This window comes from Stigmatopora nigra, chromosome 5 (assembly GCF_051989575.1).
Source record: "Stigmatopora nigra isolate UIUO_SnigA chromosome 5, RoL_Snig_1.1, whole genome shotgun sequence".
In the NCBI taxonomy this organism is placed as follows: Eukaryota; Metazoa; Chordata; class Actinopteri; order Syngnathiformes; family Syngnathidae; genus Stigmatopora; species Stigmatopora nigra.
This window is the reverse complement of record NC_135512.1, coordinates 6,714,432-6,742,369: the sequence shown is the minus strand read 5'-3', so window position 1 is coordinate 6,742,369 and position 27,938 is coordinate 6,714,432. Positions and strand designations below refer to the sequence as shown.

Below are 27,938 nucleotides of genomic sequence, written 5' to 3'. Positions count from 1 at the left end.
ATATATATATATATATATATATATATATATATATATATATATATATATATATATATATATATATATATATATATATATATATATATATATATATATATATATATATATATATATATATATATATATATATATATATATATCTTGCAAAGAAAACAACAGCAAATAACTTTTGAGCGCCACCTCAGGAACATCCAATAAAGTGACATAGCAACCAGGACAATGATACTCTTGGAAATTACACCCAAGGATGAACCTGATTTATGCAAGTCAATCACTTGAATTTTCTTCCTTTTTTTTGGAAACCATACTGGCTAACGCCCAGCTGAAAATAAAAAACAGCCATACAAAAAGAGTTTACAAAAACGTGTGCATTCCAGTTTATTTTATATCAAATCTCCCTCCCCACAACCCCGCCATAATCAAACTTTTGTCGTACAAATTAAAACTCGGGCGTTTTAACATGCGTTACAGACACACTCACACAAAAACGTGTGATGGCAGATTGTGAATCGTCAGAAAAAAAAGAAATCCCACTGACAGTAAAACTTGCACAAGTTCCATATGCCCCTCCCCTTACATCAATACCCCACCCTCCTTCTTGACATTAAAAAAGAAAAAGTGTTTTTATTTTTTTTCCTTTTAAACACATGAGAAAAGCAGTGAGGGCTGAGTTTCTTTTTCTTTAAGTCACTTCAACACACACAAACACGCATCACAACAGGACGTTTAGCCTGTGGCGGCCTGTGATAGATAACATGACCGTCCAAATGACTTCCTAGGTCCTCGCCGTGTAAACATTGACCTTTTAAGGCCAACACTCACACACGGTCAACTACATTATTGTCGCATATGATGTGATGAGTTGATTGTAGCGGTGGTGAGAGTTACCGGGAGATTAAGGCACTTCGGAACTCCCGATAACTGGGCTACTTATTGTGTGTTATTGAGTCAACGCTACATGCATCTTCCTCCATGTGTGGGGGGTGTCTGTGAGTGTGTGTGAGAGAGAGAGAGAGTTCAATGGCACAAAAAGGCAAATAAAAGCATGTTGGGGGGTATTTTAGCATTTAGGAGCATGCAAATGTGTGTTGTGGCAGCACAAAAGCAAGTAAAAGCTAGGGAGAGGTAATATTAGCTTTGAGAAGCATTCGCTTTCATGTGTGTATGGCACCAAAAAAAGCAGAGGTAATATTGTTTATGAGCAATATGTGTTAAAAATGGCGTAAAAGACAAAAAAAAAGGCTATGAATGCATGGCGCGTCCAAGCACACACACGTGTGCGTGTATGTGACATATTGGCGGCAACCTTTAGACCCCATCCCCATTTTGTTGAGAGTAACCTGCATAAGGAAGGAGGCAGAAGGGGGGGAAAGGGTAGCGAGTAGTGTTAAAACGAGCAATGAAAATAAAATTGGAAGAAAAAAAAAGAACATGAGGAAGCGCGCGGTGTGCGTGGCAAATAAAGTGCATACTGAGACCCCCACGCTCACCCCCTGTCCTGTCCCGTCCCCCACTTTGTCCACGCAAGTGCTGGCGGATAAGTGGAGATTTGTGTTTGCATCCAAAGTTTCTTTCAAGGACTTTTAAAACATGATCTTTGAACAAATGATTATGGGTGAATATGTGTATGTGAGGGGAAAATAGGTAAGAAAAAAAAAAAAAAAAGATAAAATGCCCCCCCCCCCCCCTCCCCGCTGTAAAAAGACGATCACCAAAGGAGGAAGACTGCTCACTCCCCCTGTAATCCAAACTGCCCTTATAATTCATCTTGATGGAAGTAATTCAAGAGTTTCTCTCTGGGTTGTTGTTTTTTTGGCATTTTTTTTTTCCTCTCTTCCGCGTCATGTTGTTGCAATTGGCTTTTTCTCTTGAGATTTTTTTCTTTCTTTCAACGTCTCTCGGGCCAGTCGGAGCAGCCCGAGTGAGATCGGGCCCGTGTGGTACTCAGCCCGCGTGCCTTCCAAATGGAGAACAAGGGCTAAGGGTCAACGTCCTCCAGGTCGCTTTTGGAATCGCCGAGCATCATGGGAGACTCGGACCCCTGTGGTGGAGCAAAATTGGACTTCAGCTAGGTAATTAAAGGCAAGATGACAACAACTAGGCACGATTGAGATTAGTGATCAGTCACAGTTTGGCCTAATTCTTTGTTTGACTCACAAATTGGACTGTAGCATTTACCATCATTTTCAGACTTTAAAGTGTACACCTGAGTACAGAGCATTTGTTTGACATATTGGGCTTACCTGTCGTATGCTGCGTTCAGCGTTCTCGTTGGCAGGGCTTCCGTCGGAGCCGTTGCTGCTGCCCGACTGCTCCTTTTCGTTCAACAAGGCCGTGGCGTAGGCTAGCGTATCCTTCAGGGATTTAAACACACATTTAGTCACTCTACCGCTAAACACAGGAACTCCCTAACTCCAAATATCCACCTCTTTTACTTACTTCTCACTCTTTAAATGCAGTCTCAAAACATTTCAATTTACAAATGGCATCTTTTAACAAATCCATTACTTTCATTTAAAAATGAATGACTATTTTCAACATTAAAGACGGACATCATTGTTACTACAATTGAATATATAATATGAATGACATTATTGTCTGACGTAAATATCTGGTGTACCTGCGCAGAAATAGTACGCTGGAAGCTCTTATTGGTGGAGGTCTCGTTTGATACGTTACTTTGCGGCGTCCAGTAATGTTCCGTCATCTAAAGGGAAAATGTAACAAGAGTAATTATTACCTCATCGTCTTCCAAATATCAACATTAAAAAAACAAGTTTAGGTTTCAAGGCAGACCTTCTTCTGGAGCCACAAGACCGCCCAACTCCAATGTCCAGAAAGGTCCTTGAAGTAATCCTTGGCGGGAGCACACCTGCTGGCACACACGCTGGATTTGTCTTAAATGTTCACAAAAGTGTACGTAAAGAAAAAGAACTGTTTGTTGTTATTATATAAAATGTGGTTGCCACCCACTTTTGGGCCAACGTGACCAAGAATTTGACACATTGGTAACAACGTCTGCTGTCCACGTTGTTGCTTTGGTGCATCAAAGCTGTGGATGACATTTATCATCATTACTGGATAAATATTTTGAGTTTTATGGATAGAATGCAATTAGAAGAAAAAAAGCAACAAAATTAAACTAAAAAAAAACAAAAGACATGCACAAGTTCAAGAAAACAACAGTTGATTATTATTTTTTTTTAAATCAAACAACCTCTTGACAATAACATTTTAATGACATTTAACTGAATTGAGATACTTTTGCAATACAATACCATCTTAAAAAAGTGTCAAGAAGTATTTGAGCATTTAAAATAAGCCAATAGTGACTCACCCAGCAGGCCTTTCTCGGACTCAAAAGCATACTTGAGCCTTTGTGACTGTAAAGGATCCTCCACAACCTAAAAAGAAAAACATGAACAAATCAATAATATGTATATGCAATAATACTCCATCCAGGTTGCCTGAAGACTCACCAGAAGCTCCTGCAGCAATTGGAAGATGTTCTTCAACTCGTGAGGTGGTGCCGTCTCCAGTTGAGTCTAACAAGATACAATCCATGAAAAACTTCATAAGGCACACCACACCTGTTGTGTCATGTGGGGGGTTACCTTGAGAAGCTGCAGCACGCCGAAAGAGAAAGGCTCATTGCAGTAGGAGCAATAGGTCACCATGCTGATGAGTGGCGTCAAGGGGCCCGACAACTCGCGCATGGCGAACATCACCTAAATGAGCAAAAGAGCCTGGTCAAAATACAACTTTGAAATATTATCGCCAGAAAGTGAAAGAAAGCTCGACACCTCGACAAGGTAGGGTTGTCCCTCTGCGGTGAAAACAGATGCCAAGATGTCCGAGTGGAGGGGGAGGAGCGGCGTGGTGGACGGGAGGCCGCTGACGTGCAGGGTGAAACCTTCCGGCGCTACGTGGAAGAAAGAGAAGACTGTGAGAAGAAGTGCCCAAAAAAGTGGGTCAAGGTAACGTCTCACAGTGTGTTCGCTGGGTGTCGAGGTCCGAGTGGAGAGTGATAAGTGCCAGCGTGCTGTGGAGTTGGAGAAATTCTCGAGCTTGGGCTGGACTCCACCGGCGGTTCTGCACAGACATGAGAAGGATAATCATGTAGATCATTGAGGAACAATTTCAATGGGTGCTAATAGCGAGTGTAAACAACGACAACAAAAAATTTAAAAAAAATATATGTACCTGGTTGTTTTGCCGATTGGGTCCAAGAAGGAAAAGGAGCATTCGACGATAGGCCGAGTGTTTCAACAATAGCTGACAAGCTTCACAGCCCTGTGTGGGGGAAACACGTGACAGTATTTTGTTTATGTATAGAATAATGACAATAAAAACAAGTTTTTGTCACTTTGTCATGTCAGTTATACCCACGTATATATATACAAATAGATTCAAGCCAGGCCCCTGTAATAGTGGATATTAATAATTTGAGATACTTGGACTTGATGGGTTAAATCAACACAAGTATTGATAAAAAGGCATAAAAGAAGGCAATTTTCTCAAAATAAAGTTTGTTTTTAAATTCATTGACATTTTGCTCCTTTATTAAAAAGGAGAAAATCATATAGATATGTTCTTATTAAGATGATTTTTGCTCGGATGCACATACTAATAAAGAGCTTGTCTTTCTCTTTAAATAATCAACTGCTATTGACAGTAAGGTAACTGGAGTTGGTTTTATAAATGAACTGTTTTACATCGTCACTTACAACACTTCAATGGGAAAAGTATTCAAGTTTAATTCATTTAGTTTGTGCTATTGATGGCAACAGTCCATGCCTATCGCCTTAAATTGCACTAAACCATGATCATCAAATCCGGAGACATACATTTTAGTGAGTTAAATTGCCTTTGTTACCTTCTGAGAGAAGTTACTGAAGAGGGTGAAATACTGCGCACAGTTTTTCACATTCTCAGGAACGTCCTTATCCAGCAACGAGAGCAGGGCGTCAGTAAGACCGTCCAGACCCGGTTCAGCAAAGTGCAGCGCGCTCTCCAGGGTCTTCTCTAGAATGGATGCCACCACCACCCGCACCTCCCTCATGCCACACTCCAACAGGCAAATCCTACAAAAGAAGAAAACATGTTTTATTATGATGCAAAAGACCAAAAATAAACAAAAAACTAAAATGTGTCCATTCCAACCTGGTCATCTCCCGTCCCTCTGGTCCCACCAAGTACTGAATCATCCACTGGCAAGCGGCGCTGCTTTTGGACAGCAACACCTCGACTGTGGCCATCCACTCTTCAGTATCCACGCTGTGTTTGTTAAATGATTGTCATCTCAATAATCAAGCAAGTGTGCTTTACCAATCAGTAAAGTTTGTTCATACCGGAGCTTCTTTTTGGTGTGGAGGTAAGTATGGAGGAGGAATTGGACAGCCAGCTGGAGACTCTCTTTGGCCATGGACTGGTAGTCTGGATGCTTCAATTTGGTCTGGAACAACAAAATGAGGTCACTCTAGAACTGCATTTCAATTCATTGTCAAGCGTGTGGTCTTCTTGAATGAAAAAGGCACAAGACCACCAACATTTTCAACCTTTTCTCAATAAGAAAAATCATAAAAAGTTGTATTCGTAATTCTGTTCACTATCATAATACCACTATATGTTTTGAGATACTGGTTCTTTCTGTACTGTAGTTTTAATCAAGAGGAAAGTAAACTATTGCATAAATGCATTTTCAGCCAGGATCTTTAAGAGTGTTGTAATGATGCCATTTTTTAGCTCTCGATGCTAACACCCATCTGTATGGTATCATCTAATATAAAAATACTGTATTAATAACACATTTACTGATTTAAAAAAAACTGTTTAGCTCAGTTGTTATAGTAGCGGACAAGGGCTCAATCCCTGGTTGGAGCAAAATGAGATACAATGACTTAAAGTGAACTCCAGTTTACTTAAAAACCCGAGTACGTATGATGGTCAAATAAATCTAACAATATAAAAGACATACTGCATTGACAGAGGCCAAAGAGAGGGTGAAGTTGAAGTAGTCACTGTTGTAGACGTCTCTGTTCCTCATGAACTTGAGATTCTCGTCCCTTACCATCTAAAGTGGGAATCAAAACAACAGGAATGAAGTTAGCTTTCCATCCCTGTCGGTAAAATGTTTCCTGTAAGCAGGACACCCGCCTGATAGATGCTGGCGGGCATTTTCTCCACAAACAGGCCCTTCTTCTCGCCTTTGCGGACCAGGCGGGTGAGCAGGGTGAGGCGGTCGTTGTTAGCCCTGGGGGGACGTGGGGATGACTGTGGCGAGACATCAGGGGAAGAGGGTGCGGATCTAGAAAATATAGGTGATGAGTTTAAAGAACTTTATTTGCACTATTTCCGAACAACAATAACTGATGATGTTCGCTCACAGTGTCAGGTCCTCGGCTTCCTGCCTCATGATGCTGACTCGACTTTTTTTGGGCAGGACAGGCGAGTTTTTCTCACTTATCTTTTGATAAAACAACATGTAGGCATTCCAGTATCTCCTTCTCACATCGGGGTAAGGGTTGGCTGCACAAAAAGACAAAGAAATCTAGACTTTGCAGATGCCTTTTTTCTGTAAATCGTAATAATTTACTCATAATATGTTACTCACACTGATCGTAAACTTTGGGCCTATACTCCCCACCGAAGCACTCGTACTCTAAAGTTTCATCGTTCATGTCAAACTCCTCCACCACGTTGTCATTAAACTTGTACCAACGTCCACGTGAGCTTCCACTGCAGACAAAGTATATTAAATATGCATAAAAATGCTTTAGGCAAGTATGAAGTCTCACTCTCTCTCTTACCGTCTATCTTTAATAAAGGAGTAGTAGTGTCCTGCATGTGCCTGCCCGCTGTGGACCACCACGCCAACCAGCTCATAGTTTTCTGAAATGGTGACCTTTTTCCTGGGGGAACCTCCGGACGGAACGTCGCCTCGTCCCTCGCCGCCCTCCCCGCTGCAGTCCTGGCGTGCCATGCCAGACACGGTGTATGGCTCCATGTTAAGCACCCAAGGGAACTGCAAATGCAGACAGAAAGTTGTCACCCTTTTTATGCTGACAGGTTCCAAAAAGGACCACCATTGAAGCGCACCCGAATCTGTTCGTCGTATTTAATGGAGCGTCCGCTCTCCCAGTCGAAGCCAAAACGCATGAGATGAATGCAAAGAACGCTGGGCAGGGATTTGATGCAAGTCCTCTTGACGGTGGTTCTCTGTACATGTGAATATACCAGACAATGGAGAAATGCCAAATTGACAATAAAGCGCATTGACGTACCTTTTCCTTGCATTTCTCGCAGTAGTAGGCGTTGCTGCCTTCCAGAACCTCCCCTCGTACAAACTGATCTAGTGAAATCTCAAGACTTTGGCAAGATGTCACACCGAGGTTCAGTGCCATGAATGTCTCTTCACGCTCGTACCTGCCAAAATAGATACAGAACAGACAGTTCATATGGCATGTCTCAATGACATCACAAATAATATATATACATATATACATATTTACATATATACATATATACATATATACATATATACATATATACATATATACATATATACATATATACATATATACATATATACATATATACATATATACATATATACATATATACATATATACATATATACATATATACATATATACATATATACATATATACATATATACATATATACATATATACATATATACATATATACATATATACATATATACATATATACATACATATACATATATACATATATACATATATACATATATATAAGGGAGGAAATGAACAAAAATGTAGCAATTCCCAACTAACCGATGAGGACAGTCTTTACAAATCTTCTGGTCAGAAAAGATACCCTGAAATGTGTTCTTGAAGATTTGCTCACGGCCCATTTTCTGGCAGAAGGGAAGAGACATATTTAAAGTGTGCGTTCACAAACACACAAATAAATCCTCCTCCTACATAACCAAAATCATCATACCTTGAGATGCTCGTCCAGCTGGTCCACCAGGCTGGTGAAGAATTCATAAGCATCTTGTTGCTCTCGCACGTACAACTCTCTGTTCCACATCTTGAAGATCTAAAAAATACATACATGTTAAAATGAGATTATAAAATATTGAATCCAAAAACTACATGTAGGATTTTTCCGTTTAAATTTATGATCTTAATACCTTCCAAAAGTTTTCCGGTATATAGTACTGCAATTTGCTCTCCATCAGGTGACCAAACAAAGACTGAACTTGGTAGAAAACGCTTTCATCAGGCTGGTCTGTGTCGTCTTCGATGGACAGAAAAGCCTATAGAATCATTTAACCCACACATTAACACTCATATACAAGATGGATGTAAAAAGAAAAAAAAATGTTAGCAGTGCATGTACCTCTGGGAGGCCCGGTTGCATGTAAAGCTGCTGGAAAACTGCGTTCATATAACACGTGGCGCCTCCATTCTTCAGACCCACAAAACCTGAAACCGAGCGGCTCTCTACGGGGGGAAGATACTGACATGGACGAGATAAGAGAGTTAACCTTTACAACTCAGTTAGAAGATGGGTTCAGATATGAACGTCTTACATCAAACTCTTTACAGAGCGACGGGTCGGACTGGTGATGCATGGAGAGCAACTCTCGGGTGATCAAGCGTAGATTGGAGAGTGAGCTGTCGGCCAGCATCACCAGAACCTCGTAGGCTGCCAGGCGGCTGCTGGCAATGCTGCACCTGAAAGACATTGGACCGAAGACCTTTAGCAGGGTACAGGGAATTATTTTTCCCCTTTCTGATAGTGGTGCACCGATTACAATTTACTGCCCGTTTTGTAAAAAAATGATCAAAAAATTTGCCAAATCAGATTTTTTTTTCTTCCAGAAACAACTACTGAATGTCAGCGGCCAAATGGTAATAGGCTAATGTTCACTGATCTCCCCAAATGAATGAAATTGTTCCTGATGATTAGCCAATGGATCGGTGCACCTTTTTGTCTTTGATAATTCCCTATCAATCATCTTTTGGTCTGGTTGTTTTAAGGTCTTACTTGGGGTGGAAATCGTGGCTGGGGGCAGGGGAAGCGGTGGAGTTGGAGGTGTTGATAATGATGCGTGATGCTCGAAACAAGAAGTCGTCCAAAAGCTGCTGGATCAGAGACGGGCCTAAGGAGAGAGTTAGGCTAAGGGACGTTCATTCTACAAAAATGACTGGTCAGGAAGTACATGGAAGTTTTATTTGGTTGTTGAAAAACAACAACCACCTACGCATCGTCCTCCATTTTCCCTTCCTGTAAGCCAGGCCCCCTGATCCTTGATCTTGCACACTCACCAAGATGCTCCTTCTCCTTTCCGCAAAGCGAGAGCAGAGTCTTGATGAGACGCAAATGTCCCGCCAGAAGGATGTTGTCCGCCTCGCTGGTTTCCATCTCTGAGCTCCAGCTGGGCTCAAAGTTGTCCAGCCAAGAGATTTCATCCTCCAACATGGTGGCGGTGATGACTTGTGATGCTTCCATCTCCGAAGCTGCATGGAGTAAACACAATGGCAGTGGTGTAGTAGTACATTTTTTTAATTTGAAGTCTAAAGTACAGTGAAGCCTTATTTAACATGATCTCACACCAAACTGTGAACATCCACTCAACCTAATTCAATTTCAATACAGTTCAACTGTATCCACTTCTTACTTCAGAGATATTCCCAATCTAAATGAATAGTCATGAATTGAAATCTTACTTGTTAGATCATCCAATAGCTGACATCGCAAGTCAAAGTACTCCGTGCACTGGGATAGCAATCTGACAATCAAATCAAAAAGGCATTAGCTTATTGCGCTGCTCATCATTTTCATATATCTTTTTTTCCTTTTTCCAACTTACCTCTGGTTTACTCCCCTCATGACCGACGTAGGACTCCACAGCGGCAGCTGAGCGGTTAGGATGACCGAGAGCAAGAACAAATTGGGTTTCTGGACATCGGCGAAGCCTGACGTGTCTGACTGGCTCAGAGTGTACAGCTGGTCACAGGCCACGCGGCGGATCTAAAAGACAAGCCAAATACCAACAACTGAAATAACATTATATTATAATAATATGGATTCCCAACCTACACTAGCAACTGTGAAATTAATCTTGTTTAACTATTCCTAAAAATATATCAAAACCTGATCTGACAACTGTGCTAAAGACACAGCATAAAACAGTTTTGAATTGTGAAAACAAAGCATCATTCATCTTACCTCTCCACTGGGAGAACCCAGCAGCACATCAATGATAAAGTCATTGACACAGGGTAGGTTGTAGAAAGATGCTGTCGGGAGGAAAAAACATTTAAGATGTCTTCACAACATGAAGCACAGAAAAGACGACAAAAAGGACTCAATTCTTACATAGTTGCTGACAGCGTAGCTGCAGGCAGGTGACCAGGAGCGACAGCGCCTCACGGGCGATGATGGTGTCTTTTATAGAAACACTTTGCTGTCGAACACAAATGCCGGCATGCAATGCTGTTGGCGTTTCTCCCTCACTGCTGGAGCTGCAGTTACTCCCTGCAAATTAATAAGCATAGTCCCTTCTGTGAAATCTGCGCCCAGTGATAAAACCATACAGGCAAAGGATTTGCCTAATTGCTATTTGCTGCACCAGCAGAGAAACAACTATTTATTGAGTGAGAGGCTATTAAAAAGTCCAATTTCTCATCTGCACAATTTCTCCTTTTGACAAAAATGCAATTTCTTACCTGTGCTACTGACTCGGGTGCGAACTCCCTGAGAAAGAAATGAGGCATGGGTCTCCCTGATTGGCTGTGGGCTGCCGACAAGATCCAGTCGGCCCGCCGCCGCTGCCCAAGTCAGTCGCATGAAACATGCGACCGTGGACGTAAAGTCGCCCACCTCCATAGTCTGGAAGAAATACCCATGTTTGGTTATAACATGCCACTGAAAGAGGGCATACTGGACTAAATCACAGAATAAGAATGTTTTAGTTCCTGCCAGATTGAAGTGATTATCCATCCATTGCTTTACTGTTTGCTAAAAGTCTTGTTCCCCTTCTGAACAGTTGTGTTTGATTATAAACTACTATCTCAATTGATCAAAAACCCTGATAAAACTTGTCTGCCAAACTAGGCATGCTGGTCATTTTGTACCTGAATAGCAACACGTGCAGCAGGTATAATCTCCTCCACTCTGATGGACGACCGTTCGGACAGCGACATCTGCCGATACGAGGCTTTCTCAGGGGTTGCACAGAGAGAGAGTTGGCGGCCTGTTCTCCCTGCGTTACGGAATGGTCGGGACGACAGCGCGTCGCCGTCCCGGATGACATCATCATCCAGTACCGCAGGCATGCTCTGGCCAACCAGAAGGAACCTGCGTATTTATAAATTTAAAAAAAACGCTGAGTACAGGAGGTCCTTTTTTCTGACCAATGATATGTTTAGACATTGTACTACACCTGGCCAACTGAAGACAGATGGAGTAGACACCTTGTCGCGTTTCATAGTCCACTTCTGATGGGATGGAGTCTCTTTGCATAACATTCACCACCAGACTGCAATTGAATAGTGAGAATAATTTTAAAAGAAGCACAAAATACATCTGTAAGATGTTTAAAGTCATGCCACCCCTCCATTCCAAGGAGATGACTATACTATTAATGTAAGAGTGGTACCTAAGTCCTCCAGCTTTAAGGAAGTTATCACAGAAGGACTTGCTGCTGCTTTTAGCCATCTCGTCATCAGATGTGGGCATGAGTTTTGAACTCAGGACCTGAGATTTACATGGAAATCTGCAATTATTTTCCATCTATCCATACAGATGAATTTACAAACAACAACAAAACACTTGCACAATTCAAAGAAAGAATAAACACAGCCATATGCTGTGGTTGAGTGTCAATCCAATCTGAGCATAATGGCTTGGGGAAAAGCTTTGCCTTATCTAAAGTGCTTGTATCATTACCATATACAGGAACACCTTAGCTTGAAGTTGTTTTTTTTTAATTAATTTATTTATTTATTTATTTTAGATGTGTCACTTTACCTCCAGGTTGTAGAGCACTCTAAATGTCGACATGCCTGGGGCCGAAGACCTGAACAAAGACTCCAGGATGGATGCGGCGCTGGGCTGGTGCTGCTGCTTGGCGGCCGTGGATGGTGAGCGAGAGCCAGCCCCCTGGCCAAGGGTAAACAAGGTCTTCTACAACGTAGATAAGAATAGAAGTGAGCAGAAGGAGTTCCACCATGCTGATTTGATGAGACACAACACACTTAAAAGGCCTGCAAGAACACTTATATTTTTTGAATTAATTGAGATCCTGATTTTGTGATTGGCCAACTCTACCTGATGGCTCCACACGCTGGATTCTTTGGGGACAAAGTTGTCGAGTGCGTCTTGCACCTCAGGATCTGTTGGGATCAGGAGGAGTAACTTTCTCACGCGCAGAGTGATCCTGAGAGGAAAAATACATTTTCTTGTCAACCAATCTAAACCTTTGGCCCTATACAAATGCATATTAGGGGATATATATCATTTCAACAACTCCAAATAAAAATGTCAAAATCATATTTTGTAGTGTAAAGAAGATCCAGATCTTTCACAAATATAAATAAAATAAAAATAACAAGCAATGGACGTATCTGCCTAAAATGTTTATATTGATCTCCTGACTATGAATAGTCAAACAGTATAGTTGCCAATCAGGAAAAACTCCAAACTCTTGATGAAATGAAAGGGAAACTGATTACTAAACCAAGAATGTGTAGGAAACACTAGCTTTTCTACCTGGTTTCATCCAAGTTGGCCAATTGGTAAAGCATCTCAAACACATTGCACACCAGAGCCATGACAACACCAGGAAGGGATTTCTCCTAGTAAGAAACAAACACATCAATACCACAAAAGCCACACACTAAGGCCTTCTTTTCATCTTGAAATTAGAAGCTACCTGCTCCAGGGCATAGGCCGAGTTGAAGACAGCTGAACTGGAACTACTTGAAGCGGAGGCAGACGACTCCGAGCTGCCCGAGGGCGTGCCCGTGCCTGAGCTTTTGACCGTCAGGCTCTGCTCGTCGCTAAAGCCAAGCTGGGACAGCAGTTTCTGGTCCCGATTCATGGTCAACTAACATACGGTGAAGGGACAGCGGAGGGATCCAATGAGAGAAAAATAAAAAATAAAACAGGGATGTTGCGTAAGGTGGTGTTTCCCCCTGCCACTCCATAGACGTTTAAGCCAAATGGATAACAACGATTTACAATTGACATTGGCTTCAGGGGAAACGTATGACTGGGAAAGGTGTACAATACTTTAATGAGGGAGAGAGATAAAAAAATAAAATAAAAAAGTGTATTTGAACCCCTAAAAAAAGAGCAAATCAATGCTCCTGTCATTGATAATTAACAACACGTACCACACTGTCATTGGCAAAGATCTGGACATTATCCACAGGGCAGGTCAAGTGCTCAGATATCTTCCACCGGATGCTTCCTATTGTCTCATTACTATGGGTCTGCGGGCAGAAAGGAAAGCAGGAAGGAGATCTTTGCTCGAGATGCTAATCAATAAAGTGGTATTCCAGAAAAAAAGGAGAAAGCAGCTTCAATACGTCTAAGGTGAATGTATCTTTGGTTGACTCATAAGTGATGTGAAGAGAGATAGGGTGTCCATTGAAGGAAGCTCCGTGAGGTAGAATAGTGCGAGGAACAGAGTACAAATCCTGTAAATAGGAATGAAATGAATGGTTAGAGGGAAAACATGACAAAGTTTTCAAACTGTTACAAAAGAATATGTTAAAGTGTATTTATTACCCCATTTACTATAATATAAGAAATATAAAAAGAATATAAAATAAAAAATAAAATATAGAATATAAAAAGAACGACTATACTCAATTTTAATTTGGCAGTTAGAAACCTTGCTAATATTGCCAATGAATTTGTGCTTTTTAAAAATAGTACCAGACTTGTGTATGTATTTATGCATGTAGGTTAATGAAGAAAAAAAACAGTTTCTCATTTACAATGCCAACCTATAAAAAATATTCATGAGAAGAACTGGTGGGGCTTTACCTCTATTGTGATGACATAACGTTCAGCCAATAGCAACAGTCTTTCGATTATGACCAGCTTAGTGGATCTGAAGAAGAAAATGGGAGATTTTCAAATGAACTAAAAAGTAATTCTGATACCAACCAGGCTATTGGTATAGTAAATGTACCTGGAAGGTGATTGTACAGATGTAGCAACCGTGGGCATGGCGGTGGCTGTCAGCATCTTGGTGGCTCTAGTAACAGCGTGCGTCAAAGTAGGCCCACCGAGGGCTGAACTGGCTGCCTAATATCAACACATAGAAAGCCCTCCTGTCTCAGGTGGTGTGTTTTGGAAAAAAAAATCAGGACAACTGGTTGTTACAGTGTATCACTCACCTCGAGTCTCTTGTAACAATCGGCAATGAATTTCTTGTGCAAAGATACCGAATCCTGTGACGGAAACAAGTGGGTGTCGGTTAAGAGACAAAGAAGGGCTTAAATGTACCAGCAACGGGTGAAGAATATATCTGAAAACTTGCTTCAAGTACAAAGAGAACACCTTATTAATCAATATTTTCATAAAGTAGATCAAATTGCTGCTGGCAGACATTTTTAAGTGTCAACAAAATGGGAGTATTTCACATAGTTCATCATTGGTACGTTTTTTTTCGATGGTGATGCAGTTTACATGGAGACAAAAATGCAATAGTTGTCTTATCTTGTTAGCCTTTAGCCCATTTTGCTTACCAATACAACTTAAAAAAAATCATCACACAAGCTATCTGACTGATAAAGAAAATATTTTCCCTCAGAAATGTCTTATATTCCCATTATGGGATTTCTTGGACGAACCTTCTTCATTTTGGGGTTGAGGTTTGTGTAGCTGTATGTAATAATTAGCTGAATTGCTTCATTGGCTATCTCTTCATCAGGAGTTTCCATGGCGATGCGCCAAATAAAGTCCATCCCCGTCAGGTCCAGGCGTTCCACACACTGAAAGCATACCGTATAATTACCGCGTTGAGCACACTTCTCGCGGCTTATTTACAGACAAAACACGCGAGTCGTGACAGACCAGCTGCGTTCCTTGGCGTTTCAGTCGATGATCACAGAGATTGACGTTCTCGAAGAAGGTCTTAAATAGGTTGAAGCCTTGTGGGATGCATAATAATGTTAGTAGGTGCATTAACCACTCAATTATAAGGTCAATAAAAGCAGGCTTCACCATTCATGGTGATCTCATAGGGCTCCAGTTTCAGAACCTTCTCCTTAAAGAGCTGCTGCTGAACATCACTCTCCAGATCATGTTGGCCTTTGGTGAACCACTCAAAACACATCTGTAATACATGGAAGCCATACGATCAAAGTCAAGATTACTATAAAAATGATACGAGCTCATTCGTAATATACTTCTAATGGGTACGTTAAGAAACATAAATGTGATGTCAAGGAGAAAACCTCAGGAATTGCCTCCTCCACATTTGACAAAGCATCTAAATTTTTTAGACGTTTTGCATGAATGTCTAGAGGCATCTAGTTTAACAATCCAGAAAGTGGAATTTTCCAAATATTTTGACAGTTGAAAGGACAATGTTTGACCTGAGCATATTCCATCCAGAGCCACGTACCTCACGATCTAGTTCACAAACATCTGGGCCAGACACCAGGCACTCCCAGATCTCCTTAGCTCTATTCCAGACCAGGTACAGACTAGCCTCCTGGAGGAAAAATGCTAGGAAACGCAGGTGGCTGTCCAGATACTGAAAGTGGAGAAGGAATTAGACCCATAAGAAGTGTAGCTGTACAATTAGTAGTGGCTAAACTTAATTCAGATGGAAAAAAGCAGTGACAGCGACAAACCTCCTGGTAGGTGTATCTTCCATCTACCATGGTGGAGCCTGACAGGCAACTATTTCCTGCCGCCGTCACCGCCAGTCGATGGCAGCAAACGAGGGAACCCGTGATTAGTTTGACAATCTCAAAGTTTTTCTTCAGATCCTGGATGATGCTCTGCGAGAAGAAGTGATAAAGCAGAAAAGCAGTTTTTTTTTTTAATAGGGAACTCACTGTATTAATTGGGAGTTGAAAAGCATTAGATGTCCAATCTATTTTGAATAGGAGGTCTAGCAGCAATCATTTCTGTATTGGATGCCTTTTGCTGGCTGTCAATGAACATGAGCATCTGGAGCCGCCAGTCCTCCCACACTAATGGAATTGGACATCTGGTATCGTCAATAGGTTGAGAGTAAATATGATTTTTGCTTTTTAAACTTAATTTATTGTTCACGTTTTAATGGAAAAAATAGTCCACTACTTATTAAGAATTATTTTAATCTTATTTTTTTGTAGATTGTTCAAATAAAAATAAAAAAATACTGTGATTATCGCCTTTATTTAAAATGTTGATTCATTTTTATTCAATTTTTTAGGAAGAAAATGCAATGTTCTTGTTATTAATGATATTTTATTCATAATGTATCGAATTTAGGGTGATGTGTAGCTACAACAATAAAAATGTATTAATTAATTAATATTTAATTATAATTGTGATCTGGTATGTGGATATCACATACTAAATGTTATTTTTGTGTGTGGCCTAAATGCCTCAAAATGTGGCTAGTCAAGTACACCTCAAGTCAGTAAAGTCTGCAATTGGTTGCCCATCACGTTAAACTATAAATTACAGGATGTTCACGTACTGAATGAAACTAAATTTTGGAAACTTCGATCTTAATGACTCTTTGTCACAAAGTGAAAGCTAATCATGAGCACTTATGAAACTGATGGAGTATTTTCCCAACTGGGTTTCTGGTCTTACCTTGTCTTGCTTCTGGTAAGTCTGCTTGATGAATGACCGGGTGATCTCATGTAATTGACGCAAGGCAGGTACGACCCAAACGGCCTGAGGGCTGCTCGGCTGTGAAGCCTGTCATGTACATGCCGCACAGGAACAAACAAACAAACCATATGTGATTAGACAAGGCAAATAGACATACAGAGAAAAGTCGCAAACACTACAAAAATACAGGCCCGTGATGGCCTGTCACTGCATATATTTCTTATTGTGCATAGTTTGCCATCACCAACCTTGATTTTGGAGCAAGGCACAAATCAGGAAGTGAATCAGAGCCATGGATGCAAAATATGATATTTCAGTCCAAAGACATAAAATTTAACTTAGCTCCACAGCTCTGATTGGATCCTTCTTTGCGAACGTGCGAGCCCAACCCACCAAAAGCTGACCTTTTTATTTGATTGAGAAAACTCTTCCCCGCAGGCCACTGATGAACACCTCCGTGTAATCATTCGTAAGTGCCAAACCCGAAATTAACATCTGCCTGTTTCACTCTGCTCATGTTTACAATCAAGAGGGAAAATGATCAACCTGTGACCAATGAAAGCCCACTCCCGACGACCCTTTGAGGCGATTGGTTTGACAGGCATGAAGCAGTGAGATTGCAGAGTGGGTGGAATTTGAAAAAGGTAAAAAAAAACAAAAGAAAAGTAGGCTGTCTTCTCTTACTTTCACCAACACAGATTTCCTCTTTCCCCACGAGCCTGTGAGAAAAGAACTTGGACTCTCGCTGCCTTTTAGGTCCTCTTGAGTCTGGACGGCAAACATTTAGTTTGAGCTGGTTCAAACAATGGATGATGACATTGTCGTGTTCAGCAAGACACGTAGGTAGGCTTTACCATATCTTGCTGCTACTACCATCACAGGCATCATAACATCATACCATGAGGAACAGTAATAATTCATTCATCGATTTTTTTGTGTGTGTGGAGGGGGTACAAGATTCACCTGTGCATAGGCGAAACTACCAAAAATAGATTTAAAAAAAAAAAAAGAATAAGTATTAAACTGCAGTGTGTGCGTTTTTGAGCCTCTCACAGTTCGCACTACAAAGAAACCCAAAATGCAGTTGACGGGGACGTGCCCGCTTCAGATGAATCCAATGGCAAGCGGGTGGGGGAAAAAAACAGCATTTGCTTTAAAATGGTCAAAGCCATTGAACCTTGAACCGCTTCAACATAGTAACCCTACAGAAATACATGATAAAAGTGCAAAGAATGAATTGTCAGGCCACTCCTCTCTCACCTTCTTGATGTCTTCGATGCATTTGATAATATAGTTGCGTTTTACAGCCTCCTTGACAGCATAAGCGTCGCTCAAAATTCCCAGGTGCTCCTCCAGGGCCTGCTGAACCAAACTGGTGGGCAATGAGGGGAGGTGTGCCAGCTCCCACAACACCTCCAGCACCTGAATGCATCGCACCATGCACATCATTAGCACGTCATTCTGAATTTACCCCGGATGCTAAATTATAATCAATCCAGCTGTTTACAAGATGCTCACATTTGAGTCCAGCTGCTTCATTTATGCAAAGAAATATTTGCTCACCTTGCCGGTAGTGGTTTCCGAGCGAGCCTCCCTGCCAATCCTGCCGATAAGACTCAGCAGCTTCTGCCTGACGCGATCGCTCTCCACCTCCCAGCTCTGAATCACATTACGCACTTTTAGTGGAAGGACAACACTTATCATTTGAAGTAACATTTTCCATGTCGCTGACCTTCTGGATCAGCACAAACAAGTGAGTGAGCTGATCAAAGCTGAACTTGACTGCTGCGGCAGCAATGATTGTGTGAATGTTTTCGATCACCGTTGACGACTGGCCGGCCTAAAAGCGCAAACGCGCAATGACGTAAATTCTGTCAATCTTTGGCGAGACAAACACCGATATAAAGGTGAATGGGAGGTTAACCTGTATTTTCCAGATCTTGGATAGTTCATCCAGGGAGAGTTTACTTCCCAGGAGCTCAATAATTCCCTTTATTCTCTCACAGTATTGTGCCTGGTCAATATTGCCTGTAATGAGAATTAGATTTGAATAAGCTTTTCAATGACTAAATCCCTTATCATTTCACAACATCCTACCCTCCAGTGCTATTGAAAGGACAGAGTTTTCCACGAGCCAATCTAGGAGTTTATCAGTATCAATGGCATTCTTCACAGTCTTTGCCACCGTGCTCTCCTCTATTAACTTTGTCACCTGTAAGACAAGAAGCAGGGTAAAAGTGGTCCAAATGAACCACAATAGCTGTTTGCAGTGGCTCACCTCTTTGAGAGAGTTCATTTTAGTTGAAAAATGGGGGGTTTTGAGCATGCGCAGCAGTGTGTCGAGCCGCAGGTCGTCTACCACAGTGACCATCTCCCTCTGGAACTTCATGCACAGCAGCTTGATGGCTGACAACAGGTCAGGGATACTCACCAGGCGCTACATTTAGAACACAGGTGATAGAGGTTACAGCATTACAATTACATCTCTTGGATGCTTTATTCCAGTTGAGCAGAAAAACCTAACACTGTATATTGAAAAGGCTGTTGCAATTGCAATAGTTAAAAAAATTCAAAACAGACATCTTCATTTCACACATTTTAGTGAGCAATACATCGTCAACTCATTTATTGGATAAGCAATATTATTGTCCAAAATAAAATGAAGTGAGCCAATTTTATCACAGATGTATTGACAGTAAACTCCAATAAATGGCACATTCAAATGCAAGCTTATGACACTAAAACTCACTATTAAAAATAATAATGATAAATCGGCACAAGCAGTGATAAATCGAAGTCAGGAAAATTACAGACTTTTTTATTGCTACTGTGCGATTGACTTATTGCGACAAGCTTATTCATTTGTCAATTTAATTAGGGAGTAAAAACACTCAAAACACTACCTTGTCCTTGAGGTCTTTTTCCTCCAGGTTTTGTACATACGTGATCATTTTATGGATGACTGGATCAAGCATAGGCTGCAACAAGCACAAATTCAGGTTAAAAAAATATAACATACAAAAAAGAGAACACAATCAGCAAGAGTTCTATAAACAATACATCTTGAAGGACTGGAAATGATATTTAACAGATTATATTTTGATCATCTGAATTGTTAATGGCTATCTTTGTTAAAAAGGTTCCCGAGCCCTGCACTAACACAAAACCTAAAAAATAATTAAAATTACATGACTATCACAAAATGTTAATAAAGAATTTAAGGTATGAATATAGATTTGAATGTATCTGTGTATTATGAACTTTTCTTTTCAATCGGTTCAAAAGCACCAATTCATGATGTGAATGCTTACCTGTACAAGACTTGAGTTGAGGTATTCAGCGCAAACACCGAGTGGCTGGACAAGGGCAGATATATACTGCAGGACACACACAAAAAAAAACTCAATTAGCCTGTCAATCATTTTTAAAAGTTAGCAGTTCAGTTGTCTACCAAACAGAAATGAATGAAACACAGACTAAAAGTCACTTATTGAGGTCAGTGATGCCTTGAGAAACACGGTACATAACTACAGTAACTTTTTTGCTTTGACTATATATGTTTTTGTAGTAGAGTATTTGAAATGGATTAAGGCAACAAATTGATCTTATATCGCGCTATAATTTTCCCCAGGGTTATTAAGGGGTTGTGCTCATAAAGCACAGAATGTACAGAGACAGCAGGGCAGGAGGTAGTACATGTGAATTGATACGCTCCAATTTGGCTGCCATGTGAACAGAGGAGTGCGGCGCTGAGAGCGTAAATAGATCTTCAAAAAAAGGCCCGGCTGCCAACCCTCATTCAATGTTAAATCACAGGGACTTAATGAATGAATGGGCTGTGTGTTTTAATCTGATACTGTTCTGTCAGCTTGAGGTCTCGTGCTGCTACCAACCGCCCGCCCGCCCGCCTCCCCTCAGCTATTCACTGCTGCACTTGACTTCCTCTTTCCCAATAGACAAATAAATGGCAGCCTGAAAAGACAGCAAGCCATCCTTGACTCGCTCTGTTCTTGTCTCACTTTCACTTCCCTTACTACGGAGTACATTAAATAGTACAAAAAAAATGGGTTTCCCCCTGCAAAGAAAAAAGTCTATGTTTAAGTATTGTTAATATATTTCTTATAACAACCCATAAAATGAAAATGCTTGTCAACCTAAAATTTTAGTTCCTTTAATTATTTTCCCCATAACAAGGTGGGCCACCAGTGAATCTCTCTACCAGGTTTTGGGGGTGATGAACCCTGAAAGTGTCTCCAAAACACCCCAAGAATCCATTTAGTACATAAAAGTACTCCTTTTCAATTACAGGAGACTATGTAGGGGTTACTCTACATTTCATGGTATATAAATAAACTCTTTGTATGACTGTCCGGTAATAATGGCAACCATATTCCTATATTTGCCAGTGCTTTAAATAGATTACGCAGGGGAGTTTTTATGTTAAATGATTGTGTATTACCATAAAGATGATAACACTCATAACTGAAAAACCTCATAAATTGTGACTGTGACTTGGATGCTCAATGAGTGCAACATTAGTCCACTTCCATTAGCTTGCAATGTTTTACTAAGCTAATGGTAAAAGGAGAGACCCCCCCAAAAAAATCAATGCTTTTGCACCACAGTGCTTCCGACAAGCTTCCCTGACGGAAGCGTCGGTACAAAGACGCTTCATACGCGATAAAACAATAGAGCATTTCAGCCATTATACGACATGTGGAACCTCAATCTCTGCAGCTGAGTAGACGAGGGTGTGGGACACAAGTCACAGAGTCAGATCGTTTCTTAGTTTGGGAACCAGGGTGGAAAGAATTCCATTACTATGTATGTTAGACCGTTTGTACGCAAGACATGGGGAGGGGGAATCATGTGGGGTTTAGTCTTACAGCTATTTCAATCTCTTCTGCACTGAGCTTGGTCTGAACGGCGGTGAATCCTCCCAACTCTCCAAACTACAGAAAACACACACAGAAAAAAACTGGTAAGACACAAGTATACACAATATGTTTTCAACAAATATTTACACAACGCAAAGAGGTCGAAAAAAAAAACCACAAGAATATAGCCTGTGTATCTATGCCCATTTAGAACTGTATTGGCTGGTTGTCAAGAGCATGCCAAAGCAACAGGTGGGACTATAACTCAAAGATGACAAGATACTCGAGAAAATAAAATGGCCCGTGACGTTACTTAGGGTGAGAAACCCTATAATCTAAGTTACAATTCCAGATCAGACTTTTTTAGGGAAAGCACCATTTGATTATGCACACTAGTACTGTAAATAGAAGGGAAAAAAAAACATAGAATTCCTTCAAATAAACACAATAAACCTCTGTCAATGCAGCAGCATAAATGCACACATCAGACAGATTAGCTTAACATCACTGAAACATGCATATTGCTGACATTTAATGTATACATTAACAACTTGCCCAAAAACAACATATCTACATTTTAAAAAGAAATCTCTATTGTAAATTTAACATGAATCCAAACCTGGTATAATTATAGCCAAATGAATGCCGAAAAAAAATGAATTATGATGTAAATACTATACCATATTGCAGGTTTGAACATGAACACGATTTGGAGGTTATCCATATAAAAGGTGAGAATAGCTAATACAAGCCAATTTAAAATTTACTATATAAATAACTTGGTGTTTTTAACTACATATAGAAACAGTTTGAATTTGTGATGGAGCACAGCCAAAATAAGGTTGAGAGTACTTACTTGATTGACTAAATCCACCAGCCAACCGTGAGGCTCCTGAAACAGATCATTGGGATTTGAGTGGGTTTATTTCACATTATCACCCAACTGTGTGTATGTAAATAGAAAAGCATGTGCATACACAAACAGAGCAGCTGAAAAGCTCAATGAGCTCCTTTCTGCAATGACTTGATTAGTTATTGTAACTCAACATGTGTGTCTACAGTAACTTCATGTAAAAGTAAATTATGGATTCCTCTGTGGCTCCACAATTTAGAAGACATTTATTCTAGCGGCCGTACACTGCCGAATAACTAGATCAAACTCAATTAAATATTTAACTGCTCCCTCGAGGGTTTTTTAATTGCAGTTATACAAAACACATTCACACACTCCTGTTTTTATTGGCATTTATGGTAATATGCTTTCATCTGACCCACTTCCAATTCTGAAGGGTGGAATAGAATTTCCCTTAAGATCGATAAAGCTACCTTAGCTAACAACAATAAAATAACCTTAGCTTTCCTAATCTTGTGCATTTAACATTAAAAAAAAACACTTTGCAAGATCTCTGAGTGTCAAATCAAGTAAGTCCACCCTTACTTTCTGGTAGGTGTTGCTAGGGGAAACGGCAAACATGCTGGCCTCGTCTCCAAAAACTTCAGCCCAATTCCTCTGGCAGGACTTCATCCGGTTCTTAAAATGATACTCGTTGTCCGGGTTAAAGGCCTGGAAGAGCAAGCAAGTGATACTACCTCTCAGGTAAGAAAGAAAGTATTGCATTATCTGGAGAAAATGATCGGAATGTGGACTATTTCAAACATCCTCCATAAAGACAAAAGGAATAACAAGTAGACAAAGTAAAAAAATAATAATAATAATAATCAGGGTGTAAAAGGTATACACACCATTGCTAAGACACCCATTAGGTTGACAGGAACCGGGTCCTGCTTGAGCCTCTCAGCCACCAGCTCCACCAGTAACATGAGCATGTTGTATATTCCCTCATGGATCTCCGTGCACCACTTGTGCACAGCACTGCTGGTCAGCAGCTGGCAGGAAAACAAAGAAAGAAAATGTAAAAAGCCAGTCGTCATCGGTGCGATCGTTAAAGTCTGTCGGGATGGCTCACTTTTTTGAAGGCCTCTGGCATACATCGTTCCACGAACCTCTTACAGTTCTCATCGGCGTCGGCAAATCCTGTCGCAGAATAGTAAAGTTGACGGGTGACAGGAGAAAAAAAAAAGCCACTCCCACAAAGGAAGCAATAGGACTGACTGCGGCTTATAAAACAATATTTGTGTCTTCAAGCAGAGAGTCTCACCATGTCGTGCAAGGGAAGTGGCGGCGATGAGGCATTTGCCCAAGGACTCTTCTCTCTTGTACGGAATGGACCAGTGGTCAGTGAACACTCGGCTCTCCAGCTCGTAGAGGTTGGTAGTGGGAAACTCCAAGGTTCCCCCAGAGCAGTTGCCATTCTCATCATTGCTCTTCTGAAAAAGAAAAAAAAAAAAATATATATATATATATATATATATATAATAAGGAACTCCGAAATCCTAATTTGTGAGTACATTTTCAGCAACAAAATTCAGTATTTCACAACTTTTCTTTCCATTTCCTCAACTAATAATCTTTCTAGACAAAATCTTTCATTTCTCTGCTTTTTTCTGTACATTTTGTTGTGTCTTTTCACGCCCCTAAAATGCAACATAAGCACCCTCGTCTTCAAAAGATTAAAAACCCAAATATGATGACGCCATTGTCGACGACCAGTCTGACACGAAAAATATATAGTGTTGTTTCATTGCGGAAGCATTCACTCCGCCTGTAAGTTAAAAATCAACTTTTATAGCATTGGTATTTTGTTCTTTAAATGAAAGAACAGCATTAAAGTACAGGTCGCTTCCCAAAAGCTTTCCATGATTTTGTAGTCTATCAGCATAGCACAAAAACTCACATGGAATGAAATAATAATGTGATAAAAATTGCGTTTACATTTTAAAATCGTTTTTTATCTCATTGTAAAGTCTATCTATTTTAGTTCAACTCATACACACCGTAGGACATTGTTTCCAATGGATGAGCAATGTCTGTCTGAATTATACTAAATTAAATGAAAATACTCAAAGGTTACACAGAAGGTGCTTTCCTTGAAATAAACACATACCTGACAAGAACATATTGTTATACTTTTTGCCTCGTCAGTTCTTAATCAGTGTGAGGTACCACAGTATTCTTGTAATAAAAAAGGAAAGTGATTACATTTTACGCTAATGAGTTCAATGTGCACAGAGGTCGGAAAAGGAATTTTGCGACAACTTGATAACAATTAGTCTATTTAACTCCAATTTGTTGGGTTAGGTGAAATGATAAGAGAAGGGGTCAAGGGTCAAAGGTTAGAAATAGGGCAATGCATCAAATTTGGCTTAATGGGCAGAGGTCAACAGTCTGAGTGCTTCTTTATATTGGTCATATGTTTAATCCACATGAATATATTACATCAGTTAGCTACTCGAGACAGCACTGTGTATGAGTAATTTTATGTCATCATGACATAAAATGTCACATAAATTGTGAAAAAAATGTTAAGTCTCTTTCACACTGTCTTCAGATGGGATACAAAAGAAATGCTGCCTTTCCAAACCAAATCTTGCTTATGGCATCTATTTTTCAGTCAAATTTGGCAAGCACAAAAACAGCTTTATTAAAACAACCTCAGTACGCATTAGTCACGTTGGACCTGGACATGACCCAAAGGTCTCCAAGACAGCAGCGCCGTTACTATGCACCCGGCGACTCCCACTGGGACCCTCTGCAAAGTCTGCAATGTGTTTGTCAGAAACACTGCAGGGCTATATTTAGGTGGATGACACGAGGCCAGCGACCTGCAGGAGTCATAAACTGAGTAGACGTGTGTTGGGGGGTGGAATGGCAGATTTTAGATGTTCTTAATGATACCCTGTGTTACCCAAACACCACCATGCAAAAGGGTTATTTTATTAAAATTCTTAACGTGCTATGACCTATGTTGGAGCTCAGCTAATGCAAGAAGATACAAACAGCCAGCCTGTTGTCATGATGGTGACAGAAGCCAGATTTGCCACTGATGCTTAAAAAATTTAAAGAAAATAAACAAACAATTTCATTAGTAGCCCTGCAAAATGACAACAACATAGGAGGATATCATCATGAATAAACTGCTGCTCTCAACCAAATGAGCTCAACAATCCTTCTAATTTACTGTCTCATGTTGTGCTCATTAATCTGAAATGTACTGCGCTCTCTCTCTTTGTCCTCACATTCGCAAATGTTTGTGCATGAAGCGACATGACAACTGTCATTTATATTTAACAGTTTGCATGACAGCAAATGATTAGGAGTTGGACGGAGGGAGGCAGCCAGAAGTGGTCAACAGGTTGTTTACATGGATGCTGCTATTCACAACTCTGATTGACATGTCAATGTGAAAGTGAAATCAAAGCACAAACTTTGGATAATCTTTCCATATTAAAAATATATGCACATGGATGTGCCTGTGGTATATTTTCAGGAGAGTTTATTGAATCTATTTTTTTCTCAGCCATGTATGCCAGTATGAATCGGATATGGGATATACTCCAATATATGGCGTCATATAAAACAATCCTTATTAAAAGGTTAGGACGGTGACATAAGAATGATTGGAAATGCATTCAATAAAAACCGCAACACCAGTAAAATGATAATTGCAATTCCATTTTAAATTACAACTAAGCTGTTTGAGTAGAGGCCATGGGTGACTAAGTCCTTTACAAAGTGGCCTTTAGACCTCATAACACCAATACTATTGTTAGTTTTTTAGCTGAATTGGCCACATTCAAATGACTTTACATGTCTGACAAAAAAAACATATGCAGTGCTGTTTGTGTGCTGATTAGATGGGGAAAAAAATGTTAACACTTCCTGTAAACAAACAATACATAAGAGCAAAATAGCCACGTTATCTACAAGAATTGCAAAACTAGCTCATAGATTGCAGCTGCTTTGGAATGCAGGACACACTAGAAATGTTAAGATCCTGCAAAAGCATCTACAAGCAAGTCAGATCCTTGTTGAATTGCAAAAATAAATAAAATAAAAATCTGTGCATACCCTCTAATGAGGTGCAGCTCATGCTCCCTTTTGCAAGACTCTCAATGAAGCAAGGAGCTGCAATGTGGTTAGCTCTTAAGTTTAATATCACCCGGGATCGCTGATTAAAAGTAGCCGCGAGTAAACATTCAACCTCGGGTTACTACGAGCCGGCGATCTGCCAGGGAACCGGGAAGGAGCGAGCCACACAAGCCGCCTGCTCTGACAGCTCGCGCCGGTCTAGTTGCGGAGCTAACGTCGATGCTAAAGCGCAGCACAAATGGGCGAAGCCGCTCTCAAGTTTCGGATCTATCAGCCCTAATAAAACCATGCCTGTTCTCACCTCGCCGTCAACGACGTCATGGTACGCTGGCGGAGGATCGAAGCCAGCCGTGCCGGTTCTCCCGCTCGTCTCCCCGTCCCCGCTCGTACTCAAGGCGGGGGCAGGCCCGCTCTCCATGGGCTCATATCCGTAGCCGAGCCCCGGGCTTTCGTTGGTCAGGAGCGCGACCGCCTCGTTGATGTCGTTCTTCGCCAAGCGCAGCGCCTTCCTTATCACGTCGGGATCCGGGAAGCCCATGCAGAGGAGCGTGGTGATGTGCTGCTCCTCTTCGGTCTCCATGATCGGGGTGTCTCCTGGATCGCTAGTAGCGACGAGGTTCGGGGCACAGCCCTGTAGCTGTGTACGCCGCCATGTTTACAGCCCGCTGCTGACTGACGGTCACGATCAGTCTTCCCCCACTACAGCGCCCACACAGGTGTTATGCACACTTCACTACCCTCGGAAATCACCATTTCCGAAAGAAAAAAATGGACAAACCACACCTAAAAAAAACTGAAAGAAAATTTTAATATTTTTATTACTACAAAATTCAACTAAAGCATTTTTGGGGGCTGCAGCAGAAATTAATTGTTAAGATAGAGGGTATTGTTTACATGTTTACCCCACGCCTGCGTGCAGGGCCAGATTTTGCAATGGGCAATTAGAGGGGCTGCTCGGGGCGCAATCTATTTAGGGGCACACGAGAGCCTTCCCCATATTTTCTTTCAATTATATTACTAGACTGCCCACTGTTTACCGTACAAAATATCAGTCTAACGCATGAATGCATATACCCATTCCCAAGAAACAAAACAAACATTTTGATTCCAGGGTTCATCAGGGAGTCAAACCAAAGACCTCTCCCATTCCCAGAGGACCAGAGCTGCCCACCTCTGTCTCACTTTAAGCAGGGATACTAATGCCATGTCTGCGAGTTGA

At 40.8% G+C, this 27,938-nt stretch overlaps 1 protein-coding gene across 2 annotated transcripts; it reads right to left on the bottom strand.

Annotated features, from left to right (window-relative positions):
• Nucleotides 1–353: 353 nt before the first annotated feature.
• usp24 (ubiquitin specific peptidase 24) lies at nucleotides 354–27,938 on the bottom strand. Of its 2 annotated transcripts, XM_077717129.1 has the most exons (67): nucleotides 27,021–27,938; nucleotides 23,889–24,057; nucleotides 23,697–23,764; nucleotides 23,473–23,616; nucleotides 23,168–23,293; nucleotides 22,586–22,621; nucleotides 21,739–21,804; nucleotides 20,164–20,229; nucleotides 19,756–19,830; nucleotides 19,131–19,289; nucleotides 18,950–19,064; nucleotides 18,777–18,880; nucleotides 18,585–18,692; nucleotides 18,416–18,511; nucleotides 18,113–18,274; nucleotides 17,537–17,620; nucleotides 16,832–16,939; nucleotides 15,874–16,023; nucleotides 15,642–15,773; nucleotides 15,239–15,350; nucleotides 15,089–15,165; nucleotides 14,866–15,006; nucleotides 14,410–14,463; nucleotides 14,202–14,317; nucleotides 14,054–14,120; nucleotides 13,591–13,701; nucleotides 13,396–13,494; nucleotides 12,933–13,106; nucleotides 12,770–12,855; nucleotides 12,329–12,437; nucleotides 12,029–12,184; nucleotides 11,658–11,755; nucleotides 11,442–11,537; nucleotides 11,134–11,356; nucleotides 10,726–10,888; nucleotides 10,376–10,534; nucleotides 10,226–10,296; nucleotides 9,867–10,027; nucleotides 9,724–9,785; nucleotides 9,322–9,513; nucleotides 9,041–9,155; nucleotides 8,583–8,727; nucleotides 8,390–8,509; nucleotides 8,181–8,306; nucleotides 7,988–8,086; nucleotides 7,819–7,901; nucleotides 7,284–7,425; nucleotides 7,099–7,218; nucleotides 6,810–7,024; nucleotides 6,614–6,738; nucleotides 6,387–6,528; nucleotides 6,157–6,307; nucleotides 5,978–6,073; nucleotides 5,352–5,455; nucleotides 5,164–5,277; nucleotides 4,877–5,084; nucleotides 4,204–4,293; nucleotides 3,990–4,092; nucleotides 3,804–3,922; nucleotides 3,615–3,728; nucleotides 3,480–3,545; nucleotides 3,338–3,404; nucleotides 2,974–3,052; nucleotides 2,797–2,872; nucleotides 2,621–2,707; nucleotides 2,244–2,354; nucleotides 354–2,041 (listed from the first exon to the last, which is right to left on the bottom strand). In XM_077717129.1, exons 1-67 carry the CDS (start codon nucleotides 27,297–27,299, stop codon nucleotides 1,979–1,981), a joined length of 7,854 nt encoding a protein of 2,617 aa, XP_077573255.1. In that variant the 5' UTR covers nucleotides 27,300–27,938; the 3' UTR covers nucleotides 354–1,978. The 2 variants fall into 2 exon arrangements, with proteins under 2 accessions (XP_077573255.1, XP_077573256.1); XM_077717130.1 differs by lacking the exon at nucleotides 17,537–17,620.

What these genes read in the sequence shown, in the direction of transcription:
- usp24 (XM_077717129.1), bottom strand. Translation starts at nt 27,299, where the DNA reads ATGGAGACCGAAGAGGAGCAGCACATCACCACGCTCCTCTGCATGGGC. An exon ending in CGGAAACCACTACCGGCAAG is followed by an intron (nt 18,275 to 18,415) that starts GTGAGCAAATAT and finishes CGATGCATTCAG; the next exon opens with GTGCTGGAGGTGTTGTGGGA. An exon ending in TCTTTGCCAATGACAGTGTG is followed by an intron (nt 13,107 to 13,395) that starts GTACGTGTTGTT and finishes ACCGTATGTTAG; the next exon opens with TTGACCATGAATCGGGACCA.